The sequence below is a fragment of the Diadema setosum genome, chromosome 14 (genome assembly GCF_964275005.1).
Source record: "Diadema setosum chromosome 14, eeDiaSeto1, whole genome shotgun sequence".
Lineage (NCBI taxonomy): Eukaryota > Metazoa > Echinodermata > Echinoidea > Diadematoida > Diadematidae > Diadema > Diadema setosum.
In genome coordinates, this window is record NC_092698.1 from 12,215,413 (window position 1) to 12,229,184 (window position 13,772).

Consider the following 13,772-nt stretch of genomic DNA (forward strand, 5'->3'; position numbering starts at 1 on the left):
CCCGTTGACCCCTGGTTGAGTGTGACACTAGTTACATGTACCTAGTTTCCTTACACTGCCCTGTAAACTCCACACTGAAGTGTATTTGTAGTTTACATACATATGATTTATTGGGTATGTTATTTGTACTTGCACAGAGGACATTTTAAGTACATATACCCAAATCATAATAGTTAATTCGGCCATTTGTTTCATGTTTTTAGAGATTTTTTTTAGAGTACAGTGTATTTTCAAGATTTTGACTACTTATTATTTTTTATTATAATGGTAGATATACATGTACATAAGTACATTATAAATATATGTGTACTTTGTTTATGAAATACGCCAATATTTTTGTTAGATTATGTGTGGTCTTTAATATTCCGATACCATAAATGGTGTAGGATAATACTTTATTTCTGGGCCACATGATGTTTGTACACCTTATTTCTACAATGCGATACTCCTTTTGTGAGACTGGTACGCTATGGGTTTTCACTAGCTGGAAATTCAATTTGTTACATTAATTGTTTGTTTGTTTGTTTGTTTTTTTGGTCATGCAACAACATATTATGCATAATGAGAATTGTTTGGTGATTGTGTTTTAATGCTTTATATTAATATTTCTTTAACGATTACTTTCGAGGGGACCTCATATCTGCGATTTTTTTAGGGTAAACAGAAGCTGGTTAATATGGATTCCAGTTGATGTTGTATATTTTATTGATGTGGCTCATCCAGTGTACCTATCCCACTTTGTTTATTATTATGCTGATTATTATGTGCATATTGAATTTGTGCTTTTATTTTTAAGTATAACCTGAAGGGCACAGGTGCTTACTAGTGGTTGTAATTCATATGCTGTTTTTACCCTGGTTGCAGGCTGTCATGAAGGGTTTCTTTCCACTCCGTATGTTCTTTTTATGAAAGGATTATTTGTACACGTTGCTTGCTACACCAACACTTTGGTGGGTTTATTTTTCTTGTTATTGTCTTTAAGGGCATTAATTGCTCGGGCTATATTATTTACGTTGTAACTACAAGTTTTGTCCCGGGCATATCCTGTGTGCCAGCTTACACGATACACAGCATATACATGTACCTTTGTTTTATTATGTATACCTGCCTTCAACATTATTCGTGTACCTGCGAGTTTCTATAACTTAGGTTCAAACGCCCATAATCCTCATTCACCCACATAGATTTTTAAAATGTTAGTTAATGTATTGCTAAATTTGAAATATGTACAACGTGTACACCTATTTTCCTTTGCCTTACGTTTTATTATGTGCCTTTCAAGTGGAGGGGTCTGTGAGGTTCATGGTCATACCCTCCATAGTTCCGAACTGTTACCTATAAACGCTTGCCATGTTGTTTATAGTATTTGTGGGTTTTGTTTTTTTAATTATGCACACATTTTTGTAGTCTGTGTCCTTTGGCATGCACTATGTCCCATTGGTTGTGACAGATGTAGTCCCCTCCCCTGTGGTGAAGGGTAGGGAGTAGGAAAACTAAGGTGTGTTATTTTGCCATCTTTAATGGTGCAGCCTCACTTCCTTAGATAAATATGCATGACAGGTCAGCAATATGATTATGTTATTAAATCCAGTTTTATTCAGGGTTTTGTATTATAAATGCACATATACGTTTGTTTCGTACATATAGTAGAGATGAGAACGTTGATAAGGTGATTTTATTTTTGATTTATTATATGAAGATTGTTTGTATATGAACAATTATTGGTAGGTAAATTATTATTATATATGGTAGGCGCTGTTTAATAAAGAGTTCCTCATTTCTGTTAGTGTATAAAATTAGTTGGATCCATAATATTGCCGTGTAGAAATGGTTTGAACAATTTGTAATTTTTTGGTAGGGTAATGTGATTGACAGAAAATTTGATTTGATTAGGTTTAGAGATTGAAGCCTTAAATAGTCGTTTATTTGTTAGGCGTAGCAAATCACATAGTGGAAATGAAAGAGATAAAAAGGAAAGAAGAAGCCACGCCAATATAGTTAGATTATTATAATAGCTGTGTTACATTATTTGTTACTAATGGCTTTCCATAGCCACTGTTATTGTTACGCACGTTGAGTTTCTGTGTTGGCCGTAAGCTCGTCTCGGCCACGGCAATAAATCGTTTCAACTACATCCGAATCGTCTGTTGTTTCCTTCTTCGGTAATGGCGCAGTATCATCGTCTGCCCAGTTTCTCGCACGAGATGCTATTTTGGGGGGGCGATATCCAAACTCATCATCGGAATAGTCACCCAAACTGATCGTCGGAACGCGAGAGTGGAAGCGAGACCCGATATCTTCCCCCTCTCTCCGGCGGGGGGAAGCCCTATCGTGGGTTTGGCATCGGGATTGTTGAAGTACGGGGGCCGAGTCGGAACGGGCCGCATTATCACGTGTAAGCAGGCCGACGGACCCGGGGGAGGATGGAGCTCGTGATACGGTCGCATCGCCCGCTCATGCAGGAAAGGACCCTGGAGGATAACTGACAGATTGCGGGGGGGGGGGGGGGGGGGGATCGGAAAAACCGAGGGACCTGTCGGATCGCCCGCCCGTGCGGGAAGGGTTCCCGGGTTTTGTGAAAGAAGAACCGATTGTAGGGCCTGCATGAAGAAATTGCAGGCCGCTGTGGTATCAAACAAGCTGCTGTTATCAACGCTAGCAGGCTGGTTGACGTTCGTAGGTACACTGGAGCCTACCGACTTGGTCGGCGGGGCCAGATTAGTCTCGTTGGGTCTAACGGCAGGAGCCTCGTTGGGTCTAAATTGGAGCCTGGTTTCTCGGCCAGACCGGGAAGAGAATGCTTTTTCGGGGCACTCTTCTTTCCCTTCTTAGATGGAGGAGAAGAGGCAGGAAGCACAGGATTACTACATGACGGTCTCTTTTATGTGCCCTGCTCTGCTTTAGCGGTGTTGGGTACCGCCTTCGATGTATCGTTCAGAGCAGCCTCCGACGTAGTGTTCGTGCGGGGCGGCGAAGAGCGAGACGAATTAGGCATCTTAAATGCCCTAACCCGTCACTAAAAACAAGACAACAACCAAACTCGGCTAAGCAGCCGATAGAACAAGGTATATAACTCAAGTAAATACGAAATCAAACACGATAAGGTAAAAAGGGAACGATCTTATCTGTAAGAGCGTAGAGCTACACCGTGGAAACTCGTAGTGAGCAACGGCGGCAGAAGAAAGAGGACGAGATCGCCCGCGCTCAGGCTTATAAAGGGAAATTTTAGCTACCGGGGGCAATTCTAATCGGCATTAGAATGGCAATTGTTATATCAATAGGTAAGTAAAGCGAAATGAAGTAGATCTTGTTTGTTGCTCTGCACACTGCGGCACTTAAGCCCCGGTCACACAGCACTCCACGTCTAAATCACGTACAAAAAGTTATGAAAATCTGGTGGACGTGGTCGTGAGTGGTAATTTTCTGGTCAATTTTGGTTTGGCTGTGCTTTGTACGGGGTATGGCCGTGTGGCGGCTGTTCCACTGCTGAAGCACTCCATAAGCACGGCTAACCACGTCCAGCCACGTGAATGTACGCGGAAAAATCCATTTGTCAGTGATAAGCCGCTAAACACATGCTATTTCCTGAGATACCAATGCGTAACACGTGTCAGATGACCGTGCTCTGCTTGTGACAGACCGCTAAACTTTCGCGTCTTACCGCGTCTCCTAGAGTTTTAATTACTGCCGGAACACGGATTATCACGTGTGTTTCACGTGTGTTGCACGTCTTTACCATGAGTGCCGCCCGTGGTTGTCCGCGGAATAAAATTTTGAACAGTTCAAAACTTTTTACCAACTCTGTTCCGATTTTTCCCTGTGTCCTGCCACGTCTATAAATCGATCATGGCTCGTCTTAAACTTGACATCAACGCGAACAACATCGTCTGCTTCACGGGAGACCACTTTTTGACGGGTTTTGGCCATGATTAAGCCGTAAAGCGCTGTGTGACCGGGGTTTTAGTAGGCAATGCACGTTCATCGTGTGACTCAGCGAGCCCACACAAAGCATGCATGGATTCTCCCCGTATTAAAGGTATGTTGTATTTGTTTTGCTGTATTCATAGGGCATGAATAACTTGGGAAAGAAGATTTTTGAGCGAACGGTGGCCAACTCTTATTCGAACTGTCCGTGGTAGTGGATCACAATCCAGCATCTAAGCAAGGTTTCACTTTGCTGGGTTTCTTCTTCCCGCCACTGGCAGCCGCCACTACGCATTCAGCTTGTTTAGTATTGCATGCACTACAATTGCCTGCTCGTGTAGTAGATGCTGCTTTGCTACTGCCTGCATCCCACTGCGCAGAAGCTTTGGCTGGAAAAAGCGAGGCAACAGATGAATAAATTGAAGAAGCTGGAAGGTTCTCCATTTTTTTCAACTTTTCATTTGACATACTGGGAACTGGAATAATCTATTGGTATAACACTCCTGAGTTTTCAGTGAAACCGCGTAATTTTGGTACAAAACATGTTGAATCACAGGCGCAAAGTACCTTCGCTTCCTTTCTAGAACACGACTATGAATGAATTTAACATGTGCGTGCAGGCAAGACCTCACATATTCTCATACGCAGTAATGCGTAGTCTTAATATCGAGACTTATGAAACAAAATAGTGACATCTTGATCAGAAGCCATCTTGGATATGTATATAAATCAGGGTCAAAGTCAAAATCTTTTTAGTCTGTATCTTGGAAAATATATGTTCTATTGCTCCAATATTTTGTACATATATGTGACCGTGCATCACAAAACGAACAAAAAGTCGCACCCCTTGATTTTACGTGAGGACTCAAAAGAGGTGAAACGGGTCAACCAGGTCAATATCAAGTTTTTCATATTTTCTGAAAGAGCTACCCTTCTGCATTATTCTTAAAGGACAAGTTCACCTTCATAAACGTAAGGATTGAGAGAACGCAGCAATATTAGTAGAACACATAAGTGAAAGTTCGAGGAAAATTGGACAATCGATGCAAAAGTTATGAATTTTTAAAATTTTTGTGTTGGAACCACTGGACAAGGAGACTACTAAGGCTCGTGATGTCATATGAGTACAACAGTATAAAGAAAATGTAAAGAAAATTCAACATATTTTCACTTTTTTTGCATGATAAAAGAGTACTTGACTTGCCTCTTTCTAAAGGCAATGGGAATAATATTACCCATAACATTATGTCAGTAACGAGTCAAGGGAAGTTCTCTTTATATTTATCGTATATTGTTGTACGCATGTGACATCACACACTGCAGTAGTCTTCTCATCCAGCGGTGACTGCACAAAACCTTCAAAAACTCATAACTTTTGAACGGATTGTCCGATTTTCCTCAAACTTTCACTGATGTGTTCTACTAATATTGCTGCATTCTCTCAATCCTTATGTTAATGAAGGTGAACTTGTCCTTTAAGTTTGGGATCATAAAATGGAAGGGAAAGTGCATTTTCAGCAGTTTTTCTACAAGCCTTTTTTGTAGTATAGTAAGATCAGGTATGTCTTAGAGGCCCCTTTTCATTTGCACACTCTTCACTTTCAAGTCTGATAACTTATGAAGTGATGATGCAACTGCTTTAAAAGTTGGCATTCATCATGGACTGAATGTGTTAATAGAGCATGCTCAATTTCAACTTAATCTAATAATCCCTTCATTGTCATTGCTCCAGTGGTTTTGCATCCTGTTTTTTGTCCCATTCATCACACAGCTAGCACAGTTTGGTAAAGATTAAACACTTGAATAGACAGATAGACCCTGTACTTCAGAACCTTTTCCAGAGTGTGTGCTTTCTTTCCAATATTTAGATAGGTTAGGAGAGTCCATTTCAATTGACCTATACATCATTTTAAAGCTTAGAGTCTGCTCTTTCAGAATCTGTCCTTAACTAAAAATCCACGTCTGGCGACTATTTGTTGGTTTTGTGATGCAGGGTCACATATAGACCATGGTACTTGATCATATTATAAAATAACTTCTTGGTCAGATGCAATTTTGGCTACGTAAACTGGGGTCAAGAGTCAAAAATACTCAGTTATGTATTGTAGAATAAATAATCTGTACTAGTTTTAGTCTTTAGAAACGCATGACCTATCTCCCCCATATTTTGGACATATGTGGGATATGTTATGAGATCATTTCATAAAGTAGTGACGTCTTGATAAGATGCCATCATCTTGGATATGTTAATTAGGGTCAAAGTAAAAAAATGCTTATTGTTGCCTCAATATTTGGACATATATAGACCACGTAAATTTAATCATTTTACAAGATGACGAGTTTTTAATCACATGCGATCGGGGTTATGTAACTAGGGGTCAATGGTCAAAGTTGTTTAATATGTTTTGTATTTCGGACTATTTTAGTATGTATCTTTCGAATGACATGTTCAATCTTCCTATTTTCTAGACATGTAGAGAAAATGTAGTCTGAATCATTTTACGAAACAACGATGTCTTGATTGGACGCCGTCTATAAAATAACTTCTTGGTCAGATGCAATTTTGGCTACGTAAACTGGGGTCAAAAGTAGGGTCAAAGTTAAAAAAATATTTCACACTGTATTATGGTTTGTCCAAGTCCCTTTGGTTTGTGTTCTTTGTGGCATATCACTTTCACCAGTTCTTTCTGCAATTCTCTGAGTGCCCTTAATGCCCCCAAATGAGATTCTTTTTGCCCGTCAACAGAAAACAGACAGGTCGGTTATCCACCTGTGCGAAAGCAGTCAAGCGATGCATGTATCCCCTTTTCCATGGTCAACTACATGTGCCATCGAACAATGGAAATATCTATCGGGTGCGATGTATCAATAGAGCATGCACTGATGGGCTCACAGACTCTTTTGTTCTATATAAAACCAGGCACCTGAATGGGATGACTGGGGTCAGCGAACACAGAAATCTACTGAGCTCAGCTTTTGTCGCTAATTTACAAGTTCATACGAGTTTTGTTGTTATTATGTACATTTACTGGCTGCAAAATGTCAAACATAACCTATAATTAGGGAGGTGACACCTCCCTGCTATGATGCATCATTGCCATGCGGACGCACGGTTCCGACCAGGGAAGTGAGACCCTCCCTGGTTCCGAGTGACAGACAAGCATTGCGCATGCGTGCTGTGTGGCCAAGTGGCAGTAATGTAGTCAGTGGAATGGTTGCTTGGGGAGAGCGGCACTGACGGTGGTTCAAGTGATACTAGTCCAGTGTTCTCTCCTTTTAGTCTCACCTCCCTGGAAGGAGCAGGGGCAGTTATACTGGCTGCAGTAACTAGTAGTAGCAGACTTATCACTGATACATTGTGAGGTATTGTGGTAACAGTGTAGTTTCAGAAGAGGTACCTATGAAAAAACAAAACTAGCAACTAATGATGCCATGGATGATGTTTGAGTCATGGTCGCAAAACAAGCCTTGGCACAACAGCATCTATTTCTGGCACCATTAGAGTTTACTGCTTAAATTTGTATCTAGGCAACTTGTAACTTTCTGAAATATTCTAATCCAATTCATTTCATGAAAAAGTGATTTAAAATTTGAGAACAGAAGATATAATGAAGATTGATGAGATAATTCACATGATGGCACTGGTTTTAAATGGTGATAATGATAATAAAAATTAGACATGTCGCCATGGGGACTCGTATGCCTGATACATGCTTCTCCTTACAGGTCTATAGTATGTCTCAACAATGTGTGATGCCAGTTTCACATATATTGGCAAAATAATAAAATGACATGTTTGTCACAAATGTGTTGAATATTTACTTTCCTTGAACTTGGTTTAATTGGATTAATGGCTATATTGTTTATTACTTAGAGAGAACAGGTATTTGGCGATTTCAAGATTTTTACTTGACCTTTGACCCTTTCATAAAAAGTTTGAAATATGCACTGAATAATTTCAATTGTCAAAAACAGTGTCAAATAGCAAAATTTAATCACTTTAACCCAACCTTAGACCCTTGACCTCATGACCCTGAAACTCCCAACAGAATCACTGTCAGGCAGTACATGCATTAATATATAAGTTTCATGATGATACCTTGAGCCACTTCCGAGATTTGGAGGAAGAAGTGAAATTGTGTATTTTTACTTGATCTTTGACCTTTTGGCAAAAATAAAAACCTTCCCAGAGAGTCTCTTTTGGGTAATTCATATACACTAAGGTTCAAGAAAAATCCTTGAGACATTGAATAGATATGAGGGAAATAGACAAAGTTTGAGTTAACCTTGACCATTGACCCTAGACCTTTGACCCCAAAGTTCACAAGCTAATCACTGCTAGTCAGTACATGCATATGCACTAAGTTTCATGAATGTACCTTGAACCATTTCCGAGAAGTGAAATTTTAACATTTTCACTTGACCTTTGACCTCATGGCCCAAAATTTTCTCTAGAGAATCTTTATTCAGGAATCAGAAGTACACATTAAGTTCAAGACAATACCTTGCAGCATTGCATAAATATGGGGAAATAGTGAAACTTTGAGCATTTGACCTTGACCATTGACCTTGAGCATGTGCACCCAAAAGTCGATAGACACAACTTCGTCCACTACAGTTCAACCTCGATTATCTGGCCATGTCGGGACCGGCACTCATCCGGATAAGCGAATTGGCCGGATATGGGAGACAAAATGTTAATGTATATATATATATATATATATATATATATATATATAGCTGCCGTCCAAGCTGCCGTCCCAGTGCACTGGCAGCTAGGCAGGTAGCGTACCCCGCAACGGCGGTGTAATCTATGCTAGCCTGCGCAAAATTGTAGACCCTTCTTCACAAAAATAAAGTATATCTTTATGTGAAAATCATACATGTTTTACCTCATTAGATATTGAGAAACCTATCATGCACATCTTATGAAATTAGTGAAATAGATCCATGAAAGTCACTGTTTTTTCTCAATTTTTGGATGAAAAAAAAAAGTCCTTCGCTGCGTGAACGCGTCCGGATAATAAAGATTTCCGGATAAAAGGAGGCCGGATAATCGAGGTCGAACTGTATTATACATGCCAAGTTTCATTAGGATACCTCAAATGGTTTTTTAGTAATTACGCTGTCCACAAAATTGATCACGGACAGAAGGACGGACTGACAGCCTGAAAACATAATGCCTCCAGCTCCACTTCGTGGCAGAGGCATAAAAATGACAGATAGATTTTAACTGTTATAAGATAATACTCACAGAGGAAGGCCATCCTTGATCTGGTATGGGGGCATGTGGCTCATCCTATTGTAATTGCAATTGGTGTCATTCTGGTTGTACATCAGCACTGGCCTGGCATTCTTGGGATGCTTCATCAGATCTACATCTGCCCAATGAGGCTCAGCTAGGACATATTTGTGAGTGTATTCAACAGGTTGGTATCTTGGAAAGTCGGTCTAAAGAAACACATGGAATGAAATAGTTTTTAACAATGTTACATCATCAATATTCCAAAACTCTCCCTATAGAAAGCTGCAGACATAAGGATAATTATGATTATTGATGCATCTGCATATTATACACTCATGGGCCTGTTCCACTAAACAACAAGGAAAAGTAGAAATTACGCGGTGCGTAATATATGTCCCCGCCGGAAGTAGCATTTTGTAGCAAAATGTGCAATATAAGTAAAAAATCAAGGTCAAAGGTCAAAGAAGTCAAAGGTCAAAATTCTGTGTAAAAGTTTTGAAGCCCTCACCTAGTGCCATCACATAAAGCAAATGGAATCGAAATCGGGTTAGAAATGGCGAAGGAGTAGCATTTTGTAGCCAATGAACAATACAGGCCAAAAATCAAGGTCAAAGGTCAAAGAAGGCAAAAGTCAAAATTCTGTGTAAAGTTTTGAAGCCCTCACCTAGTGCCATCACATAAAGCAAACGGAATCGAAATCGGGTTAGAAATGGTGAAGGAGTAGCATTTTGTAGCCAATGTACAATACAGGTCAAAAATCAAGGTCAAAGGTCAAAGAAGGCAAAGGTCAAAATTCTGTGTAGAAGTTTTGAAGCCCTCACCTAGTGCCATCACATAAAGCAAACGGAATCGAAATCGGGTTAGAAATGGCGAAGGAGTAGCATTTTGTAGCAAAATGTACAATATAGGTCAAAAATCAAGGTCAAAGGAGTCAAAGGTCAAAATTCTGTGTAAAAGTTTTGAAGCCCTCACCTAGTGCCATCACATAAAGCAAACAGAATCGAAATCGGGTTAGAAATGGTGAAGGAGTAGCATTTTGTAGCAAAATGTACAATATAGGTCAAAAATCAAGGTCAAAGGTCAAAATTCTGTGTAGAGGTTTTGAAGCCCTCACCTAGTGCCATCACATAAAGCAAACAGAATCGAAATCGGGTTAGAAATGGCGAAGAATTAGCATTTTGTAGCAAAATGTACAATATAGGTCAAAAATCAAGGTCAAAGGTCAAAATTCTGTGTAGAAGTTTTGAAGCCCTCACCTAGTGCCATCACATAAAGCAAACGGAATCGAAATCGGGTTAGAAATGGCGAAGGAGTAGCATTTTGTAGCAAAATGTACAATATAGGTCAAAGGTCACAACTGAAATTCTGTGTAGAAGTTTCAATGCTCCCATGCAGTGCTATCATATAAAGCAAACAGAATCAAAATTGGCTCATAAATGACAGAGAAGTAGCAAATTTAACATTTTGATCACACACGGACGCACACACGGACGGATGCATGGACACACACACGTAAGGAGCCCGTTTCATAGTCCCCTGCTCGAACTCGTTCGGCGGGGACAATAAAACTAATACCGACTTTTACTTGTATCAAACACAGGAGAAGAAAATGATCTCATAACCTATTGCTTATAGTCGGGTCGCTGAATGTCAAATTTTGAGATTACCATTACATGGTGGATAAAAGCACCAAATTTGAAGAGATGACCCCTCTAGACCTACTCATTGATGTTTGGGTAGGAGCCCTCTGGAACATTTTTATTTTCATGGTCTAAATGCTGAATTTCATTTTGCGGAAAGTTTCGCATGCATGAAACTTTTGCAAATTTCACGAGGAGCCAAGATTTGCAAGAGCAAAATGCATGTGATTCTAAAAATGAATTGAATGCCAGTGGCCATTTGCAGAAGTTTCATGCAGCGAAGAAGATCATTGGCTCCAATTCGCGAAAGTTTCATGTCCTGAAAATACCACTGTATTTATGGATCTGAGGGAGAATAACAATAAAAAAGAGGGTCGGATTTGTTGTATTTTTTTTTCATGAAACAGGAAAACATGAACCAATTTGGTATTCTATGATGAACAAAACATTTGAAACATGGATGTGGTTGAATTAATACCGATTTATGACCAGAAAATGCTGTTGAGGTGTCATAGTGTGATGTACCATTCACAATTTAGTTACGTATCAAAGGGGCTTGAAACTTTTTGTAATGTTAAGGGGACTGGGAGATCACTGACCCTTGAACACCCCTTTCCCCCCCCCCAAAAAAAAAGAAGAAAATGTTCTGCAACCCCATTAATATAAGGTCTAGGTAAATGTACGTAACTCTGAATTAGCAATATTGCATCACGCTGTGGCATCTCAACAGCATTTTTCTAAAAAATAACCACTGATTAATTCAACCTCCTCCATGTTTCAAATGCCTTGTTGATCATAGAATTCAAGAGTGTGTTCATGTTTTCCAGTTCCAAGAAAAATGGGAAAAAGTACAACAAATCTGAACATCTTTTTTGTTACTATACCATCCTCAGACAGTGTTTTTTTTTCTCCTGTCATGAAACTTTCAAGAATTGGAGCCGCTAATCTTTTATGCTGCAAGAAATTTGTGCGAATTGCCACTGGCATTCAGTGCATTGTCTAGAATTGAGTGCATTTTGCTTTTGTGAATCTTGGCTCCTTGCAAAATTTGTGAAAGTTTCATGCACATGAAATTTTTGTGCAAAATGAAATTCAGCATTGATACCATAGAAATAACAATTTTCCAGAAGGCTCCTACTTGAATATCAATGAGTAGGCCCTGAGTGGTTATCTCTCCAAATTTGGTGCTTTTATCCCCTGTGTAACAGTAATTTCACTAAGCGACCTTACTACTAAAGATGTATAGCTAAATATAGCACTTGATGACAGAATGTGACCTGAATTTATATCACGGGCAAGTTTATGAACATGTATGAATGTTTAGATTTGATCTTGTGATTAATTGTGTCATCATGTATATAGTAAAAGACTGCATTCTCATGATCTCTTCAGTCTTGATGGCAATGATTAGAAATGATCCCATAATCAAACTATATTTTATGTTTCAAATTGATTTTAGCAAAGACAGGCTAAAAAGTACTAGACATGAAGTACTCATACGAAGGAAAACCTACTGGCAACCCCCCCCCCAAAAAAAAAAAAAACAACCCCAAAGACCCAGGGTTTTCGCGCTCACCTGAGTATCACAAAGTCACCTTCCAAGCAGTCACTAATCTAAATTACACATAGCACTTCAGTAGCTAATCGCTTACAATTTGAAAAAAGAAGATTTGAAAGGAGTCCTTCTGTCTCCCCTCCCCCAACTTCAAGCATTGTGCTCCAGTTGTTCCCCCTCCCCCTCCCCCTGGCAATCATGCCAATTTGTACAAATATATTCCATATTCATGTGATAACACAATGTACAACAATTTGTATCTGCCATGTTTTGTGAAATTTTGAGACTGCAATCTCAAAAAAAAAAATAAAGAAAGAAAAGATGAAAATATACAATTCAGGCCCCAATTTGGACCCCCCCCCCCCAAGGGGGGAACCTCTGGATTTGCCATTAACAAACTTGAAACTATGGTCATCAATGTACTGACTCATAATATCAATTCTGGCTCTATCATTTCTGGTTCTAGAGAAAAAGGTTTTTTTAACAAGATTCCATTAAAAAAAAAATTTATCGGTTTTTGTTTTTGGGGTGGGCCTCCTAGGGCACCCAGATGGAGCACTGTGCCCCTTTGAACAAATTCAGATCCTATACCTCTCGGGGTACTATCTGCCAAGATTGGTGAAAATCCATCATTGAGTTTTCAAGAAAAAGATTTAACTTACAGTGTTATCAATGTATACTACCTCACAGTATTAACTTAGCTCTATAACTTCTGGTTGTAGAGAAGAAGATTCTTAAATACTTATGGGAGCTTTGGGTCCCCAGGACCCCCCTCAGGGGGAGCATGGTGTCCATTTGAACAAGCTGCGATCCTATTTCCACAGGGATGCTACCTGCCAAGTTTGGTGAAAATCCATCGTGGGGTTTTCAAGAAGAAAATGAAAATGTAAAATTTAGACCCCATTTGGAAGTCCCAACCTCCCCCCGGTACCAACGGGGGCACCCCTGGATCCGCCATGAACAAACTTTAAACGACACAATGTACTAACTCATAGTATTAACTTAGCTCTATCACTTCTGGTTCTAGAGAAGACAATCTTTAAAGATTCCTTTAATAATTGTGGGGGATTTCAACCCCCTTGGTGGGGCATGGTGCCCATTTGAACGAGATCCTATCCTAGAAGGGATGCTACTTGAAAAGTTTGGTGAAAACCCCATATGGGGTTTTCCAGAAAAAGATGAAAATGTAAAAAGTTTATGCACGATGCATGTCAGACGATGTATGATGGACACTGGACGAAGAGTGATCACAATGGCTCACTTGAGTCTTTGGCTCAGTTGAGCTCAAAATACGAGCTAACAGGCCATTCTTTTTAGGAGGTAATGCATAGCAAATCATCACTTGCTCTGGGAATCATTACTACTTTTTGAAAATGTGTACCAGATATGGAGAAGACAGATTACACAA

General features: G+C 39.6%; 1 protein-coding gene across 1 annotated transcript in view; it reads right to left on the reverse strand.

The window, feature by feature from the left end:
• LOC140238363 (transient receptor potential cation channel subfamily M member-like 2) overlaps nucleotides 1–13,772 on the reverse strand; it is a 370,479-nt gene that overhangs the window by 66,290 nt on the left and 290,417 nt on the right. The window contains exon 29 of the mRNA XM_072318295.1: nucleotides 9,179–9,375. Within this exon, the coding sequence (XP_072174396.1) occupies nucleotides 9,179–9,375 (197 nt within the window). The remainder of the gene's footprint in view (nucleotides 1–9,178; nucleotides 9,376–13,772) is intronic.